The sequence below is a fragment of the Kogia breviceps genome, chromosome 12 (genome assembly GCF_026419965.1).
Source record: "Kogia breviceps isolate mKogBre1 chromosome 12, mKogBre1 haplotype 1, whole genome shotgun sequence".
NCBI lineage: Eukaryota > Metazoa > Chordata > Mammalia > Artiodactyla > Physeteridae > Kogia > Kogia breviceps.
Genome location: NC_081321.1, coordinates 16,285,023 through 16,305,365, shown reverse-complemented (window position 1 = coordinate 16,305,365; position 20,343 = coordinate 16,285,023). Strand labels below are relative to the sequence as shown.

Sequence of the window (20,343 nt, the reverse complement as noted above, 5' to 3'; positions counted from 1 at the left end):
GATCAAGAAAGTGAACAATAGGCATGTTTTTCAAAATTTCTAGCTTTTGGCTCATGACCATTCCAGATATCCCATTGAGAACCTTTGTGTTTGTACTAGCTCTAGTCCCAAAATGATTTATTTTAGTTATTGTAAAAAGAGCAAGTGTGCAGAAAAATGGACTCATTTTACATTTTGTTATAAAATCATCACTTCTAAGATAAAGTGGAACACTTGTTTGCTAGGTCAACAATATACTAAATGCAAAAATTAAGCCACAAAGGTAAAACAACACACCCACATAGAAATCAAAAGAGTTAGAGTGGAATCATTGAAGATTTGTTGAAGACCCCATGTTTTTAGCTTAATAATGATAATTCTTAAGGGAGAGCTGAGAAGAAAATGATTATTTTAATGTAACTGTTTACATAGAGTTGCAGTTTCATCATGGTGTCTTACTTACCTAAGGTAAAAATACTTCTGCCTATTTTCTATCTTTTGTCTGAGTCCTCTTCTCTCTGAGTGACAGTTGATTTCTTAGGTGGGCATATGTGGTCGCACTGGCAGTGGAAAGTCATCGTTATCTCTGGCTTTCTTCAGAATGGTTGATATATTTGATGGTGAGTTACTAACTCAACTTTTTCATTAGCTGTGTGATGCTCTTCCTTAAAAAAAAATGCACATCGACTTACCTAATCCTGCAGAAATAAAAAGTAAATATTTATAAGTACTCTGTGTCCTGAAACCCATGATCTGAGACAGGTATCCCAGATAAACAGTCTAGGAGTAAAGAAAAAACATAGAATTGGGGAAATAAAATTATTAGCCCTAAACTCAGCTCTAGATATTATTATTAGACCATTCTATTAAATTGGTAAAATGAAAACAAGATCATCCATTTTGAATAGCAACAGATGGAGGGGCATTTCAAGAGGAAGGAAGAGAGAAAAAGACTGTCTCACTTCCTGCAAACTAAATATATATATATTATATATATATATCTTTCCATCAAAGGAATAAAAAGAAGATAAGTAATCTGCATTTTAATTTTGGTGCATGACTCTTACCATCATCTTCTTAATAACATGGTTTAATGATGTTGAGCATTTTGTTAGGAGGCAACCATTGCTGTAAAGTGCCAAGCACATGTTGACAATACACAAAAATATTTATTCATCCACAAAATTATTAATACTATTGAACATGGAAGTAATCTAATCTTTGCTTTAGAAAAAAATGTCATTATTTAGTCTATCAAGTGGCCTATAAATAGGCCAACACATACACCATCTTGAATGAAAGGAGATCCATCAGCTCAAGAAGTATTTAACTATTATTATCTGTAATGATTGTGATAATGGTGATAGTACCTCACATTTTTATCGTCTTTGACAGTTTATATTATTTAATTTAATCACAACAGCTCTGTGAGATAAAGAGATCAGTTTATGAACAACAAAGTTGAACTGTGGTCATTGCAGGTTCTTTGGGGTTTAGATTCAGTGACAGGGTAAGTATCTGCCTCTAGATGAGAGCTTGCTCTTTCCATGGCTGGTAATAAGACATAGATACTTTAAGGATTTTCTGTGGGATTTGCATTATAAGCCAATTACATGATCCAAAGACAATTGATTGAAACTTTTCATTAAAAAACTGTGGTTATGATGGAACAGATTAGCCATATTCTCATGAGTCCAGAAACATCATTTCAGGCCCCATTAGGACTATGATGACTGTCTTTTTAATACCGTTAGGCGATTGAGATTTTAATAGATAATATATTATTCTTGAAAGAAAGTTTAAGCTAACATCTTGCCTGCTTTTGGGTCTAAATCCAGCTGGAAAAGAGACTCCAGTTGCCATTCTTCTCTGGGCATTCTCATCTCATACAGCAATATTGTCTTTGCACAAAGTGATATGATAAAATAAATCTATCAGGGAAAGGCAAGGACATCAAGATGGTGCAAGTCTATGTACAGTGTGGAAAAATTCACTAAAATGTGATACCTATGTCATAGAATTTACTTTCTTACTTGTAATGCACTGTACTGTTCAGTCAATAAACGAGTGAATAAGACAGACAAAAATGCCCATATTCAACGATCTTGTATTCTAGTTGGGGGAGAGAGACAATAAAAAAGATCAGTAAATGTATATAGAATGTCCTATGAAGGAAAATAAAGCCAAGAATAGGCTAAAAGAATATTGGAAGGAAGAGGACCACTGAGGGGAAAAAAGTACTTTTGGTTTGTATGAACCACATAAACTGCATAAAAAGTGGAAATCCCTTTAGGAGAAAATACATAAGAGCAAATATCACCGAAATGTATATTTTTCATAGAGACATATCATGATGTTTTTAATACTTAAATGGAAAGCTTCCTCTTCTGAATTTCAGATCTGAACTAGGAAAGTACTTCCTATTTGTAAACAAATATTACTTTACTCGTGATTTTACTACATGCCGCCATTTTTGTTTTTCTTTAACAGGAAAGATTGTCATTGATGGGATAGACATTTCAAAACTGCCACTGCACACTCTACGTTCTAGACTTTCAATCATTCTGCAGGATCCAATACTATTCAGCGGTTCTATTCGGTAGGTGACGTATTCAGCAGAAACTCATGTGCCTCAGGACTTACCCTTTGGCTCATAGGAGGGTTTTACTCAGAATTGCTTTTCAGGTAGGTGTGAAAGTTTGTCACCAAGATGATGAGGTCAAATGTTCTGTCCCACAGTTTGGATTGGGGCACCTAGAGTGGCTAAATTAACCTATAGAAGCCCATCCTTTGTGCCTCCAGAAGTTCATCTCTTCTATCTGACCCTACAAACATCACTTTTTCCTCTGTACTTGGGGACAGTGATTCTTGGCAGACATTTCTGAGGTGTCCACCCTACTGACACCCTGCCTATCTCGTGTGTGTCTGGTCTGGCTTCAGCAGATATTGAGTTTGGTTAATACCTTGATTCCCTCCCATCACCCACAACTTCTCTTTCTGCCGAAATGGCTCTGAAGAAGCTGCTACAGCCTTCTCCATGCCTGGTTTGTGGTTTCTCATGAAAAAAAAATAAAAAAAAGAATGGCGGTATCTACTCTTCTAGGTCCTTTAAATATTGATATATCATCTCATCACATCCTCAGAGCACTGCTCTAGTGTTCATATTATTGTCCCCATTTTACAGAGGAGGATTTTGAACTTCGGAGAAGCTGTAGCTTGGCCAAGTTCATGTACTTAGTAAGTGGTAACGCTGCTATTCCAAATAAAGTTTGTCCAACTCCAAAGTCCACTGTGTCATCATCCACCAGATCATGGCTCTCATTCCATCCACCCTCTGTTCTCTCTTGCTCCCCTCCTCTATCTACTTAACTGCAAAGTATTTGCCACCTTTTACTAAATATTCCTTGTCTTGAAGAGAAAATGTATGTAAGATTGCTCCATATTCAATTGTAAAATTACTTTAATTAAAAGTTCTGGGCGTATCAGATTATTTAGCAATATTATAGTAAATCTATATCTCTGAATATATTTATTATGAATATTGTTATTGTGGTTGGTACAGCATAGCTCATCTGAAATAGCATTGCATGTTCCCATATAGATTTATGTATTTAATGTCAGTTCTGTAGGAATAATTTGCTAGACACTATTCAAGTTACATTAAACATAATATGAAAGTAGATGTATCCAATTTAATGAATTTTATCAAATCTTATCATGGATTTAAACTTACTAATTATATCATCGAAAACCATTGCCCATAACATTCAGGTCATTCATTCACCCATCAAGCATGAATTAAATGCCTGTTCTATCCTAAGCACTGTTGTAGATCCTGGGCATACAGCAGTAACCAAAACAAATAGGATTTACATTTTAAGGAAAGAACAGCTTAAGCAAACGTACATTAAAAATCATTTTTAGGGCTTCCCTGGTGGCACAGTGGTTGAGAGTCCGCCTGCCGATGCAGGGGACGCGGGTTTGTGCCCTGGTCCGGGAAGATCCCACATGCCGCGGAGCGGCTGGGCCCGTGAGCCATGGCCGCTTAGCCTGCGTGTCCGGAGCCTGTGCTCCGACACGGCAGAGGCCACAACAGTGAGAGGCCCGCATAGCACAAAAAAAAAAAAAAAAAAAATCATTTTTAAAATGTTTTCACTAATTAACTGATTTTTTTCCCTACAGATTTAATTTAGATCCGGAGTGCAAATGCACGGATGACAGACTTTGGGAAGCTCTAGAAATTGCTCAATTGAAGAATATGGTCAAATCCCTACCAGGAGGTCTAGGTACATTTTCTAAATGATACATTTATTTTTTACATATGCAATGAATTCTACATATCTACATTTTTTTGCTGGAATCACATAATTCTAGTGTTAAGTCTCCTTATATTTAAAATAATCTCCTAAAGGTCATTAGGACACTTCAAAATCTAGTGTTTTTGCAGGGGGTGCAAGAGGATGAAACCTTATAACCTTCCGTTCTATGCGAGCAGGCCAAAATATTCCAATTAATACATTTATCTCGTTAGTCTTTCCACCATTGATGGACATAGATCACTTTAATTAGAATGTTTCCTTGTGGTCATCCTGCTCACATGACTTACATGATCACTTAACCCTCAGTAGGTAGATAAGAGGACTGAAAAGGCTGTTAGGTCCAAAGAGTACTTGGTGCCATTTAGAAGCAGGTATTTTCTCCACCGGAGCAGCCATTTTCTTTGCTGCTAGGAGGGCATATTCCTTTTACTTACATAACATAATTTTTTGGAAGACATTATTTGCTATTACCTGGCCGCAGGATCAGTTTGGGTACTTGTGTAAGATACGAAACATGTACTCAAACGATCCCTGAGTTAAATTCAGTCCCAGATGTAGCATAATTTCTGGCAAATAACCGATGATAAAAACAAAAGAGCAATGTGAATAACGAAAGCACAACATGATGAATGAAACAAGAGAGAGTTCACGATATAGTCTTTATCCACAAAAGCAAACATCTGTAGTTTTGGACTTCCGTTTCCTTAAAACCTGAACACATTTAAGAAAGCATCGGAAAGATAATAGTTTGTTGATATTCTGATTTTAACACATAATATGTAGTTGCCAAATTGATTGTGTTGTTTGGCATTTAGTGTTTTGTTTTTTTTAATTAACCCACAAAATAAAATGATGTTTATTTGTTAGTTTATTTGGGAAAGGGGACTCAAAAACAATACCTTTTATGATTCTAATTTAGTCCCAAGGAAAAGGCATCCCACAAACGAAATTGGGGCAGCGTGTCTTTAAGGATAGTTTTACTGACTTTGCCTGTGTCACCGTGGGAGTAATTGCAGAGGTCTGGGTGAACTTTCCCATAATAATTTTTGATGTCTGCTTTGGAAAGCCCGGCAAATGTACTTGAAAAATTGAAAAGTCTACTTGCGATAATGCTTACAGACCTTTTTTCCTTGGTATTTAGAGACTCTGCCCTCCCCCGACTAATAATTGGAAAGGCAGACAATTACATCTTTATAGTTCTCTTCACTAACATGAGACCTGCATGTACCGGTTTTGAATCATGGGCATAGTATTTGGGGGTTATGGTACAGTGTAAGCAACAGGGAATTGCATTTACACTATGTAACTGAATATTGTTTATGCTCATTATCTTAATAAAGATTACATCAGTGGTTTGATAATGATCTGGTTCATGCCAACTTTAGTGAAGAACATTAATCATGCCCCACTTCCTTTTTATTAATAAATAAAATACTTTATAAAATGTGGTTGAAACCAAAAAAAAAAAAAAAAAACTATAATGAGGACATAACTCATTTATCCATACAATGAAGTTTCATTCAGCTACTATGTCAGATGCCAAGTGGTACGTACTTGGGGATACATTGATAAACAAAAACAAACCCAGTCCTTACCCACTAGGAGCTTAAAGTCCAGGGGGATGATATAATGGAAGGAGAACAGGTATTGGAGTTGAGAATATTCTGTTTCTTGTCAACCTCTACTACCAGTTAACTAGGTGATCTTGGGCAAGCCACATCCTCTCTCTGGGCCTTGGATAATTATATTAAATAATTAAATAATCTCCAAGGTCTTCCAGTCTTTAAAAATGTTTAACAGTATTTTATATCCTACGATAAGGAGGGAATTTACCACCTGTTTTCAAACACAGGGTGACCCAAGATCATCTTCATTTTCCCTAGTTAATGTTCCTCTTTGCTTTTCCAACATGAAATCCTTGCGCCAGTACAAAGTGATATGTAGCATGTTCTTGTAGGACATAATGTGTTTTCCACTACTTTGCCCAAGGAAAATGTTAGTATCATTTCTTTAATGAAGTCCTTGCTTCCTTTTTTGATTTAGATGCAGTTGTCACTGAAGGTGGGGAGAATTTTAGCGTTGGACAGAGACAGCTGTTCTGCCTTGCCAGGGCCTTTGTCCGCAAGAGCAGCATTCTCATCATGGACGAAGCGACAGCTTCCATCGACATGGCCACAGTGAGTGCATTACCTAAGCTTCTTTAAATTGGTGAGGTGAAGAAATGCATGTGAAAATTACAATTTCTTTTTCCTGACTGGATTCTGAATGCTCAGTACTATCGTTTTGAGTATCTTCTCAGCCACCTCCTTGATCAACCAATGATACGGCACAACAGAATTTCAATAAAGGAGACTTGACTCTTCTTTAAAAGGACCTCCTATTGTCAATCAACATCATATAAATTTGTCATCACTTTTTTTTCTAGTTTTATTTTATTTTACTTTATTTTTCTCCATTCTACCTCTTTTTATTGAAGTATAGTTGATTTACAGTGTGTGTTAGTTTCAGGTGTACATTAAAGTGATTCAGTTATACATACACATATATGTATTTTTTTTCAGTGCCATCACTTTTTGATAAATCCTCAAAACAGTAAAATTCCAGGGCTCAGTTGATGAGAGTACTGTACTGTATTCAAGTATTCAAGTGTTGTGTCATGGAAGTTCTAAGATGAAGTATGCAAATCTCTATTTAATAGACTCTATTGATAATCAAAACCAATCATTTTCTAACGCAATTTGAAAATGGAGTCATTATAATTAATGTTGGCTAGAATTAATAATGGCCTTCTCAGTGTATTCATGGTAATGAGGCAGAAACTTTGCCTTTTCAAAGAAATCATTTAAAAGTGTCAAATAGGGGGAGGGAGAAATTAGGAGTTTGGGATTAACATATACACACTACTGTATATAAAATAGATAATCAACAAGGACCTACTGTATAGCACAGGGAACTCTATTCAATATTCTGTAATAACCTATATGGGAAAAGAATCTGAAAAAGAATGGATATAGGTATATGTATAAATGAATCACTTAGCTGTACACCTGAAACTAATACAACATTATAAATCAACTATGCTCCAATATAAAATAAAAATTAAATTTAAAAAAAGTGTCAAATATGTCCCAGAAGGATCTGTCTGGAAGCCTGTGATTGAGTGGGGAAAATATCACATTGAACTGCTATCAATTAATGTTGTTCTTATAAAAGTTATCTTGATATTAAAAGTTTGGTATCAGAGAGGACAAAAATAAAAATCTTATTTCTTTTCTTACTGTACACTTTAGATTGAATAAAACTACCCAAAAAGGTGAAACAGTTTCAAAATTATTAAGAGCCATACCTATGGAGATGCTAATTTGACATCATTTATTTGTGTTAAGTAAGACTAATCAGTTAAAGTACTTATTCAAAGTTTATATATCCTTCTCGGAGTTCAGATCATTTAAAGCAATGAAGTAGTTTCTAATGAAGCTATTTCACTAAGTAAACATAACTACATCAAAATTAGTATTAATTACTAAGTTCTTACAATATTGTGGCTTATTGTAAGGATAGTACTGCCTCAGTAAAGATGAGAGAGAGAGAAAGAGGGAGAATAAGAATGAATTAATTGGCAATAAACCATATGATTGGAAGAAATAGCTCCTTCACTTTAAGACTTAGGTAATCGAGCTTTTTTTCTAGGAGAGAGGTAGAATCTTTACCCAGGACATCTTTTAAAATATAATGAAAACAATGGTTTGTGGTGGGAATAAAAATAGTTCCTGCCTGGAATGTACTTTTATGGGTCAAAATCCAAATTTTTAGCATGTACTTTATTTTTTCCTTTTCTGACACAAAACTTAACACTATTTTAGGGTTTTATTAGTTTTGAATACATCCTTTTTATGGCATAACTCAAGTGAGCATTTCCACACCCATTTGGTTTCATTTTCCTCATTCAGTTTCCTGGCAATAAATCTATCAGTCATTCCCAGTTGATAAACTGAGTTTTATTTTCATTTTGAAGACACTACAGAAGCCAGCCGGAGCTTGCTGCTGGGCACTGCTCCCTGTTAGGCCTTCTGCAGAAGGCTTAGCAGTGAGAGTTCTCAGAAGAGATTGGGCCTGTTGAAGCATTGTTCTTGGGGACTCAATGTCAATATTATGGCAAGAGAAAGTAGTCCAGAGAAAATTCAGACTCTATTTATTTTTTGGCAGGAAAACATTTTGCAGAAAGTGGTAATGACAGCTTTTGCAGACCGCACCGTTGTTACAATAGCTGTAAGTATGGGCGACAGAGTTGATTTACAGCTCTTTAGTTTTTCTTCCAAGATTCAATATTCTTTATTTTTGAGCAATTAAAATATGTTGAATCATGTATTTCTCTGCTAATATTTCTGTATCTGTACGAAAAAAAAAAAAAAAAAAAAAGAAGAACAGCTATGCTTTGAAAGCCTTTACACTGTTTTTTTCCCAAGCTGTCTGCTCTACCTTCCTCTGCTAGGTTACAATGAAAGAACATTCTCAGCCTCGGGATTCCAGCAGCCATGCCCTGTACTTTTTCACCAGATACAGATGGCAGTTCATATGGGACTATTCTTTCTTTTAATAATCGAATTGTCTGATGATCAGTTTCAGAAGCAAAATTCATTGGTTTGACTCCCTTGTCTGCTACTATTTGTACTTAATTTCTATGTTCCTATTTACTTAGCTGTTTGCAGAAAGACAATGAGACAGCTGTTCTGCCCTGCCAGGGCCTTTGTCCGCAAGAGCAGACGATCAAATTGAAAAACTGCTTAAATCTTTGTAACGCCCATTATAGCTTACTTCAAAGAGGCCATGGTTTTGTCTCTTCCTCTTTGCAGATGGATGGATTCTTACTGACATTTAGGCTTAAATTTAACAGAACTACTTTTTAAATGAATTGCTTAGACATTTTCCCTCTTGCTGATTCTTTTCTCTTCTTTCTATTTTTCTTTTCTCTCCAGCACCGTGTCTCTTCAATCTTGGATGCAGGCATTGTTTTAGTCTTATCTCAGGGTATATTAGTGGAGTGTGATACTGTTCCAAACTTGCTCGCTCTCAAGAATGGCCTCTTTTCCACTTTGGTGATGACCAACAAGTAGACGTCCTGAGCTACTCTGCCAAGTAGCCCATTCTCTGGTAGTTATCTTAGCGACCTCCCGTGCTCAATACAAATGAGGCACTGGAATATGTTTTCAAATGTATACATGCGCGAGAGAGAGTCAGAAAACCTGGACCCAGATTTACCTCTATCTTAAGGAACAATTTCGCTCTTCCTTGAGGATGTTCTGTAAGCGTCCTTAAAGTACCGTACACGTGATGTTCCTTACCTGTCCTGAGAATGCATTGTTTAACTTAATAATTGCTTAAGTTTAACAGTTGAGTCATAGGAGTTATGTATGGAGTGCTTGCTTGCGCTTCCAGTTTTGTGAATGATGCATGGGAGAAAGGGTACCCTTTGAAGTGCAGCTTTTTCAAGGTAGCTGGAAATGATTCCCCATCAGGGCCCACCTTCTGTAAACTGGGCCTAAGTAAAAAGAAATCCACTTTCTCTCACTTTCCCAGTGAACTCTGTGATTCTTTCTGCCCTGGAGTCACTTGATTAACTCATTCACACTAAAGTGTGAATGACTTAATGAGTGAGAGAATTGGCTAACTTGAAAAATGTTTCTATAGCATTTTCCAGAATTTTCTCACTGAAGAGATGGGGAGGAAGACCTTCCTGCTCCCCTGAAAAAGGCAGGTTAAAAGGGGAAAAACAGACCTTTGTGTACTCAAAGAGCTCGTTTTCTTTACTCTGCATGAAGCATGGTATTGTTGGGTGGTCCCATTTGGTCAACACCTGAAAGATACTTGAGCATAATTTGTATTTTTTCATCAAAAAATTACGTTCTCTTACCTGATTTCTGTTCTCCTACGTTCACTGATACTTTTCTGTGTACTTGTACATCTTTTACCCATTCTTCATTTCAAGGCCACCAGTGTGGAGGTGGCCACCAGGATACCTAGAGTTCTCTCCCCTGGACACACAGAAAGCTGTGGAGGAGAACAGATTACTGTAGGATCAACTCCTTTCACCAGGCTTACAGGAAGGAGAACTCCACCGATTTGTGGTAGACCCCTTGTACAACGATCCTCAGCTCTATTAAGAGTAACTATTTTTCCTTCCCTGATAAAAGTCGTTCTGCTCCTTTTGGTAACTGCCACTGAAAACTGTGGAATAACTTTAAAGATAACTTTCTCAGGCTTCGAAAAAGCAGCGCTCATACCCCAAAATAGTGTATGGCATTTTTTTAAGGAAGGTGATCTATTCTTCACTCGTGATGAAATTAATTTCTCTGGAGCATTTTGAAAATTTCATCATTGCTATGACACTTCATCAACTGAAAAATACTTTGCAGTAATAGAATAAACACTTGATATATTTATTTCTATAGGCCAAGGTTTTCAATATTTTTAAAAGTAAACATTATTTTAGACTATCAAGACAATGTTTATAATATTCTGTTTATGGATTTAGAAGGGTTTTTTTAACAGCTATGATATGGTTATTGAAGAACTAATTTTTTTTGAAGGAAATGCATAGCAGCTATTAAATATCTCATTATGTTTATTTTTTTCCTAAATGCATGAGGCTGCAAGTGGCTCTGGTCCATTCTCAAAGATAGATAAACATTATCCTTCAAAGTGTGATAATTCCTAAATATATACCATTCATTACCTGTATTTAGTGAATTATGTAGGTTTGTCTATGGATGTTGAAAATAGTGGTGAATATTCTAAGCTGTCATCTTTATCACATTCCTTATTCATGTTGCTTTTCCCCTCTAGCTGTGAGTGCCAGCCAGGATTGCTTGCTTTTCTGAAAGCATGAGCATTGAAACTACCCCATCTGCATGGCCCAGGGCAAGTGATAAGCCTTTGTTTCTGGGGATGGCTTTAGGTTGGACTTTGGGTTGTTAGGAGAAGACACTTTGGAAGACTATGTATCAGCTAAACAAATGATATTTCTAAGTTTGGCAGTCCCATCTTCATGCTGATGTTTTGACCTGTTCAGTCCAGGTCCAATATGGTGGGCCCTGGCCACATGTGGCTTCTGAGCACTTGAAATGTGGCTGGTCCTATTGAGAGGTGTTTTAAGTATGAAATACATACTGGATTTCAAAGACTTAATACTAATAAAAGAAAGTAAAAGATCGTATTAATAACTTGTATTGGTTACATGTTGAAATAACATTTGGGGTATATTGGTAACCTACATTACTAAAATAAATTCCACCTGTTTATTTGTGCTTGTAAAATGTGGCTCCTAAGAGATTTAAAATTACATGTGCCTCACATTTATGACACATTATATTTCTATTGGACAGCACTTACCTTAGCAAGAGTAGTGAAAAGGTCCACTGCAAAGACTTTTCCCTTGTAAATCCTAACGATAAAAAAATTATAGTAGCTGACATTTATTATTTGCTCATATGTATCAGACAAAGTCCTGAATTTTTTTTTTACGTGGATTATCTCATTTGATCCTCATCACCGTTCTCCAAGGCAGGTACTATGACGACCATCATTTCACTGATGTGAAAGGTGAAGTATACAAAAGTTGTTTGTTGCTCGAGATTGCACAACCAAAACATGAGACATGAGTCCATTCTAACTTCAGAGCCTGCATTCTTTTTTTTTTTTTTTTTTTTTTTTTTGTGGTACGTGGGCCTCTCACTGTTGTGGCCTCTCCAGTTGCGGAGCACAGGCTCCGGACGCGCAGGCTCAGTGGCCACGGCTCACGGGCCCAGCCGCTCTGCGGCATGTGGGATCTTCCCGGACAGGGGCACGAACCCGTGTCCCCTGCATCGGCAGGCGGACTCCCAACCACTGCGCCACCAGGGAAGCCCCAGAGCCTGCATTCTTACCCATGATGCTAAGAATGACAGATGAACAATCCTCTAAGTACCAGATCCTCCCAACAAAATGGTCTGATGGCAGAGTGGAAATAGCTCACACTCTGAAGTTAATAAGTCTGGTGTGGTTGCTGGTTCTGCTACTTATTATCTGTGTGATACGTTTTTGCTTTATCTCTATGAACCCCAATGTTCTCCCCTATAAAGTGGAGAGAGATAACACCCACATTCGAGAAGTGTTCTGATGATATGTGTGTGGAGTACCTAATGTATAATATATGCTCAGTAGGTGGAAGCTTTTATAATGATGAATTACTAACACCAAAGCTTCTCTCCAGATGGTACCATGTGGGAAGAGAGAATGAATGGGTGGCAGTGATCTCTAAAGGCAAAGAGACAGCATGCCTGCCTAAAGTCCTGGATAATTCATTTTAACACTGCATGCCAGAATGGACTTCCCCAAATGGTCTTCCTAGAATTGAACCACCTTCCAGAGTTCTTCAAATTGTGTGTTAGCCCACGGAATTATTGACTCTACTCAAGAGATAATTTTAGTCTAGATTAAACTATAACCCAACTGGTTCACATGACTCTTCTTATCATTTAATTACTTGACACACTTTTGTTAGCCTACTTACATTTCCATGAAAATGATGAAACTACTATATTAGCTACACCCAATTTAATACAGCCTATATAAGACCATACTGGCCGGTGTTTAAAAGTATGTAAATCAATCATACTTTAAATAAGAAAGAAAAAGAGGGGCTGTGCTTCTTGCACCTCCTGGCTTCCCAAGATAAAGAAATGTCCTTGAATAATCAGTGAAATATGCATTTCCCATTGCTTTGGCTGGTGTCCTGAAATTTATAACGAATACATTTATTCTTTTTTCACTCACAGCATCGGGTTCACACTATTCTGACGGCAGACCTAGTTATTGTGATGAAGCGAGGAAATATTTTAGAATATGACACTCCAGAAAGCCTCTTAGCCCAGGAAGATGGAGTATTTGCTTCTTTTGTTCGCGCAGACATGTGAAGGAATGTCTTAAAACCATACGTGTATTTAAAATAATGCTGTCATAACCTACTTAAAGGATCATAAGCTTGGCCTTTGGAAAGTGGCATCTTAAACTTTTATATGCTTTTGTGAAGCTTACTTGTTATGTTGTGGAATTTTGTAGTTAGTAACAGTATCACTTTACCAGTGAATATTGTGTTTTCTATGTTGACATTTGTTCTTCCTGGTTTTTTGTTTTGTTTTGCTTTCCAAGCTATTACTGCTTAATATGTTTATTACTGATGCTTTTTTCTAAAGATTAAGCCACATCACCTTTAAGAATAACAGGTTGTATTAAAACATGTAAGCTACTTTAAGTGGTAAATCAACTGCTATGTTTAAGTCTGGTAAATATCTCTCAGGCATAGAAGTTACAATGAGTGTTCAGTATTATAGTACTCTGATTTATAAGAATATATTTTCCTTTTTGTTGGTGTCTCCAGATGTTATTGGAAGAAAATAAAAGGTAGACAGCTTTTCTACTCAGTTAGAAAGTGAAACACTCAAATTCATTATCTGGGGTCTGAGAATATTTTCTGTATTCATTAACATTAGTGATACTGATGTTTCTTTTAGCAGTCTCTTTTTTTTCCCTCTAAATTGTTTCCTGTCACCAAGAAGTCATCACATTTATAATAATGCTGTAAAGCCAAAACCTTCACTAGAAAGATCATGAAAAGAGTTTGAAAATTTGACAAATTATACCCAAGGTTCCATTTTTCCCTGTCTAGTAAGAGGAGAGTTCTTAAGATATCAGGCATATTGTGCCCTTTCCAGACTGAAGTTCGAAGAGTAATTAGGCTCAACCTTTCAGTGGCAGGTCAGCTACAGCTTTTTATGGTTTATTTAATCATTAGATGTGGTTATGATCCTCAAGGCCTAAAATTCCACATTATTCAAGATTAAGGAGCATAGGCAAGTGGCCTTATTTTCACAGGATATATGTATACATACATACATACATATACATCTGTAGGTGTACATATATATGTAAAACAAGTATCTATTTCTAGGTGGAAGAGTGTACTTCTTTTAGACATTTATGCCCAGTGGTGTCACACATGTATACATTTGCTCCTGCTCTAATTTTAATGTACATGTAAAAAGTGTATCAAAAATGTTATTCTAATTTTAATGTGCATGTTCACAGTGCATTAAAATTTATGACATATTAGTGTCATGCTTGCTTAAATGTAAATTAATAGATTCAAAAAATATTAAAAGTTACCTTCACTGTCATGCTAGCATCCAAAGCTTTCTACTGCAATTCTGTACCTGTTTGTATAAATATCATTGATTTTCATGTGAGGATCCATGGGCATTGTAAGATGATGAAGAATTGTGATTGACGAAAAAAGAGAATATATGCTCCCTCCCTATAGTTCTTGTGTTCAATTTATTGTATTGTGTATTGATGCTTGCCTGATGTTTACCTAAAATAAGTTTCACGAGGATGGACAAAAATGTTCTATGTTATTTAGCTCAAATTGTCACCTTTTGTTGTATATATTAAACTTCATTGGGAGAAAAATCCTCTTATTGTTTCCTAAAAGCTAAACAGAACAGAATCAGTAACTATTGATTTGATCTTGAAACTATTTTCTAAACATTCCACCAATCTCCTCAAAGTATTTCTGGCGTTCAAATACTTTGTAAGGCTGAATTTACATGATGCTTGTTACCAAGGTATACCTCCATCTCACAGAGAAACTGGGATCTATTCACTGACGTAATCCCTCACAATATTTGTCAATTCTACTGCTATCCAGGCAACGTCAGCAGAAGCATATCTAATTACACTAAACAGAAAGTCACGTTTACCATTTGTACACCTAAGTGGTCACTGGTTTCCTCATAACTTTTAGTCACATGAGTGTTTAATTGTTTACAAAACTAAATTGACTGAAAAGTCAAGGATTTTTTAAATTGTGTAATCATTTATTGTGTTATATGTATGATCTATTGAATATAGAAATGACTCATCTTGAAATAATATTTTACTAAATAAGTACATATCTATAGAAGAAGACCAGACTTTACCTAATCAAGTTTCACATTCACAAATGTTACATTTAATTAACCAAATCGATTTTCTCAATTTTAATTCCTTGATATTTGTTAAAAGCAGTACATAAATCTTTATATGAAAATAGATTATCAGTATTGTTGAGAGAGAAAAAATACTTCTCTTAAAGGATTGTGCATCCTCTACTTTTCTGCTACCCCTCACGATCAATAGAAAAGTCAACTTCGCTCTAGACTAGAGAAGAGGAGACCCTTCGAAGTAACTGATAATTGAGGGACCAAGTCCTGTTTGTCTTTGTACCCTTGGCATATAATACAAATGCCTGGACCACAGCAGGCCCTAATTAGTATAGTTGATTGATCCACTGATTAATTTCACCGTGCGCCTATAACTCTTCACTTTCTGTGTTGTGTTTACTGTGAAAATATATTGCTTTCATATTATATAATAAATTACTCTTTTTGTTTGCTTAGTTAAAAAGGATGATTATTCTTTCACTTGTAATACCTTTGGGGATCAGCCACGACTGATCAATAGATGTCAGTTAACACAAGTTGACAAGACAGTACCTGATCATGCTTTGACAATTTTGTTTCACATCTGCCACAGTCATGCACTTTATTAGTTTTATATATAGGCCCTAGGGAAGTTTCCATCGAGTGGAAAAACTATATCAGTAAGTTTTATTACCTCTCTAATTAAAATAGCTAGATGTCTGGACTTTTCCCCAAGGTTTATTGATTAGTTCTTATGATTGCCTTCCAATATATCTTTTATGACATTTTGTACTACATTCTTTGGAGTTCTGTGACTTATACTACTATAATAATTCCCTTATTAATCCATTATCCAAAGTTAAATGCAGTCTTCTAATCTTAGCCTTTTAGAACAAGAATCAGTAGCCAAGAGGCTGTATCCTGTAACTTGTTTAATTTTTTTCTTTAGTGACTAGACATCATTTACAAGATTTGCTCAAGCATAAGTAAGATTTACCTAGCCCAAACTCTCCAGTGAAAGGGCTTATATCTGTATTTCTAGCAAATGCTTTCAGATGAGATTCATAATTAGCCAAGTTTGGGAATCGCTGATCTACCTCAGTCACCACTCTCATTTCTTTTTATTGTGCATAACATGGAGCCATAACATGCTGGAGGTGATTTCCACATGCTTCCTATCTTTGCTGACAACCTATCCTGGATTGCCAAAACAAGCGTCTTGGTGTCATTGAATGAAGCGCCTTAGTTCCGTCATAAAGAAAACATAGTGAAATGAACTGAATCTTAGCTGAGAATATAGAAACAAGGACTCTGAGTTTAATCAGCAATATGTGATCTAAGGGGTTTAATCAGCAATATGTGATCTAAGGGGTTTTAAAAAGATATAAAGCTTTTTTTACCCACATCTGAATTCCCTGTCGAATCACTTGCACGTTATTCTGCTGAGTTTGAATTCATATGTCCAAAATGTTTATAGTGTGTAAATGTGATCATTGTGGGTAGGTTTCACTAACGATATTTCACAATATGGAAGACAAATTACCTGTGATGGGGCTTCCCTGGTGGCGCAGTTGTTGAGAATCCGCCTGCCGATGCAGGGAACACGGGTTCGTGCCCCGGTCCGGGAAGATCCCACATGCCGCGGAGCGGCTGGGCCCGTGAGCCATGGCCACTGAGCCTGCGCGTCCGGAGCCTGTGCTCTGCAACGGGAGAGGCCACAGCAGTGAGAGGCCCGCATATCACAAAAAAAAAAAAAAATTACCTGTGATGATTACTCCCCTTGCACCACCTTCACATTTCTCCTGTAGGTATCATCATCGCTGACAAAATGAAAGTTGATATAGTCATTCTGCATATCTACTACATGGTATTTAAATTATTTCTTTTTCTAGGGACTCTAGCTAATTTCCCTTGTCATTCACACTATGGTCACCAATGCCCTATTTCTACATTGACAAAGATCAAGGGAGCCATACCTGGCTAAATAAGTTAATTGGCTCAAAGAAGAAAGTCTTCTGTGATTTTAGTGCCACCAACCATCAGAGACCATCTCCAAATATATACTGCGTATTAATGGCAAAGGGCTTTGTTTTCAGACAGTTATTTTTTTATCACGTAATCTGCCCTTCACATAAGTAACTTGTTCATATAACAGCAACAGTGCAACACTGGCTAATGCTGCTTCATTTCCATTTTTCTCTTAGGGCTACGGTATGTGCTATTTATACACGTTATCAGTTTTTATTAAGTGAAAGACTGTTGACCTTTAATATTATCAGGGCTAAGTGGATTTAGGCCAACTCTTCCATATCTAAGTATTTGCACTTTGACTCATAGTAGTTGGAGCTTTGTTCCAACACTAGTTAAGTAAAGAGCAATTTTTAAAATTCCTAATCTCTCTTTCAGAGACCCAAAATGTTCATCAATCCTTTGAAAGTAGGCATAAACAGAATCCTCCAGTGACGTTTACTCTTAACCCTCTTTCACAGGTTACAATCTATCTCCCAACCTCTCAATATGCATGGGTCCCCGCCCCACATACATATAACTTCTATCTTAACTTACTGCTTTTTACGACACACATTAACACTATGCATAGATAAGTCAAATACAAGTGCTTAGAATGGATGGCAGAAAGAGATGCTTACAATCATAATATTTTTTAAGTGTTTCTTCCAGACAGAAAAAAAATCACCTTAGGAAGAAATTTCACTTCTTGATAAATCATAAAATGTATTTCCACACTTGGTCTTAGCCAGAAGGCTGAGAAGCGCTAATAAAATGTATTTCCAGTGATAAGAAGTTCAACCCACCTTTTCAACCAGTTTTTAAGATAACAGTAGCAACACATTGCTGGGTTATGGTGGGCAGGTTCTTTTTAGTTCAACAAAGGGATGATAATAATTGTTACGGGGACTTACCTGGCGGTCCAGTGGTTAAGACTCTGGGCTTCCACTGCAGGGGGCATGAGTTCGATCCCTGGTCAGGGAACTAAGATCCTGCATGCCACGCGGTACAGTCAAAAATTTTTTTTAATAAATAAATTAATTAACAATACTAATAATAATTGTCATGAAAACTAGTAAACCAGGCATTTTTGAAAGACGGTTGTCTCCCTACCTAGGAAGGTTGCGTGAAAATAAACTTTGGTTACTTCGTCTGGATTGATCATTTGTTGGGTGAGTATCTGCTAAGTGTCACCTTTGAGTAACAGAGTGTGATTCAGGGAGATTATTTGCCAGGGTAGTACAAAGCTTTCTAGTATATTAAAATTAGTATAAGATCTTCTGAAATCACTACCTTTATTGTATTGATTTTACAGATGAGCAAACAGAGGCTAGGATTTAAGTGAATTACCCCCAGATCATTGGTTTCATCATTGATCTCTGTCCGACTCCAGAGATGGCACTTTTAAACACCAGAGAATGGAAGTAGAAAGGTGGAGGTGATATTGAAGGGAGATTTGTGCATTGGAATCTAGGAAATGCAGGATTATCGGGTGTCAGGAAGAGTGAGGACTGGGCCAGTTCTAAAGACCGTCCACTCTCTGATACTGTCTCTCTGTCTCAAGCTTCTCAGCTTCCTCTTCCCTTCTGAGCTGCCATTTCCCTCCTCTGTCCACTCCTTCCTCATCTTGTGTGTGGCCTTTCCGACCATTCCTATCTCAGATGAAATCTTGGAGCCCCTGGGCCCACAACTCACTATCTTCACTTCTCAGATTGTCTATTTCCAAGTACCAAGCAAGGAATCTACTTTGTCCGGCTAATCTTTTGATCTTCCGTGTGACTGGACAAATGTGCATCACGTCACTTTGGGTCAAGAGTCAATCTTTGGCCTAAAAGGCTGCGGCCAGAAGGTGTGAGCCAATTGGAAGTAACGTCTGCTGCTGAGGTGAATTTCACACAGTCTGGAGAGTGACATGAAAGCAAGAATACAAACCCCAATCACAACCAGTAGTTCCAGGAAAAGAGCGATGGAACTGGGCTGACTACTGATTATTTTCAGAAGAAAAAGGAAAATTGGAAGGAGGGAGAACCATTCTTCAATCACATGAGCACTCAAGTGAGGTAGTTCACTAAACTCTTGAGCATTCTTCACATGTTCGCATACCCTACCTTCGCTCCAGAGAGAAGGAAAGTCCAAAGAAGGTTATAATTTTTTAAAATTATTATTATTTTTTTTGCGGTACGCGGGCCTCTCACTGTTGCGGCCTCTCCCGCTGCGGAGCACAGGCTCCGGACGCGCAGGCGCAGCGGCCACGGCTCACGGGCCCAGCCGCTCCGCGGCACGTGGGATCCTCCCGGACCGGGGCACGAACCCGCGTCCCCTGCATCGGCAGGCGGACTCTCAACCACTGCGCCGCCAGGGAAGCCCTATAATTTTCTTTTAAAATAAGAAAACAAGACAAAATCTCCTGCCATAAGTAACTTCCAAATATTGACTTTATAAGCCCAAGTTTTATTTCCCTGTGGCAATGACTGCATAACACACAGCCTGTGAGACATTTCCTCACAGCCACCCATTCAAAATGAGCAGTAACACTGACCTAGAGCTGCACCATCCTTCTCATTTCAGGATCCCCCACACATATGACAATCACAAGCATACTTTAGATAGAGGCACCCATTCCTCCCAGTAATCTATCACTTCCTTTTCTAAGTGCCAAGCACTTGGCCCAGGCACTGAATTCGCTGTGTGCTTGGCAAACAGGAAAGAGAAAGTGGCAGAAGGCAGATCTGGGGGTGACACAATTTCACCTAAAAATAGGAGCTTCTTTTCTTTGTTCCCACTTGACAACTTCCAGCATATCTTAAATGCAGTAAAATATTATATTGGAAACGCAAGGCATCTAGGCTTTTGGCCAAAAACGTAGGGAAAAAATTAGCAAGCCTAGTATTTCATAGGAAATTCTTGGCTTAAATAATATTTTAATAAAGCTTAACTACATGTGCCAATAAAACACAGAGATGACAGAATGATTTATGATTTAAATATCATATAATCGCTGAAGTGTCTTGTACCATCTTATATCAAACAACATAAGAGAAGCA

The 20,343-nt window shown here is 37.2% G+C and overlaps 1 protein-coding gene across 11 annotated transcripts in view; it reads left to right on the top strand.

Moving 5' to 3' along the window:
- ABCC9 (ATP binding cassette subfamily C member 9) overlaps positions 1 to 14,801 on the top strand; it is a 146,513-nt gene extending 131,712 nt beyond the window's left edge. For 5 of the 11 annotated variants that reach the window (XM_067008851.1, XM_059080569.2, XM_059080565.2 and 2 more), the window contains 7 exons: positions 521 to 599; positions 2,470 to 2,578; positions 4,162 to 4,265; positions 6,342 to 6,475; positions 8,505 to 8,567; positions 9,275 to 9,449; positions 13,112 to 14,801. In XM_067008851.1, the coding sequence (XP_066864952.1) occupies positions 521 to 599; positions 2,470 to 2,578; positions 4,162 to 4,265; positions 6,342 to 6,475; positions 8,505 to 8,567; positions 9,275 to 9,412 (627 nt within the window). In that variant the 3' untranslated portion in view covers positions 9,413 to 9,449; positions 13,112 to 14,801. Of the gene's footprint in view, positions 1 to 520; positions 600 to 2,469; positions 2,579 to 4,161; positions 4,266 to 6,341; positions 6,476 to 8,504; positions 8,568 to 9,274; positions 9,601 to 13,111 lie in introns of all 11 variants that reach the window. The other 6 variants (XM_067008846.1, XM_067008847.1, XM_059080564.2 and 3 more) reach the window with 2 other exon arrangements.
- Positions 14,802 to 20,343: the final 5,542 nt, after the last annotated feature.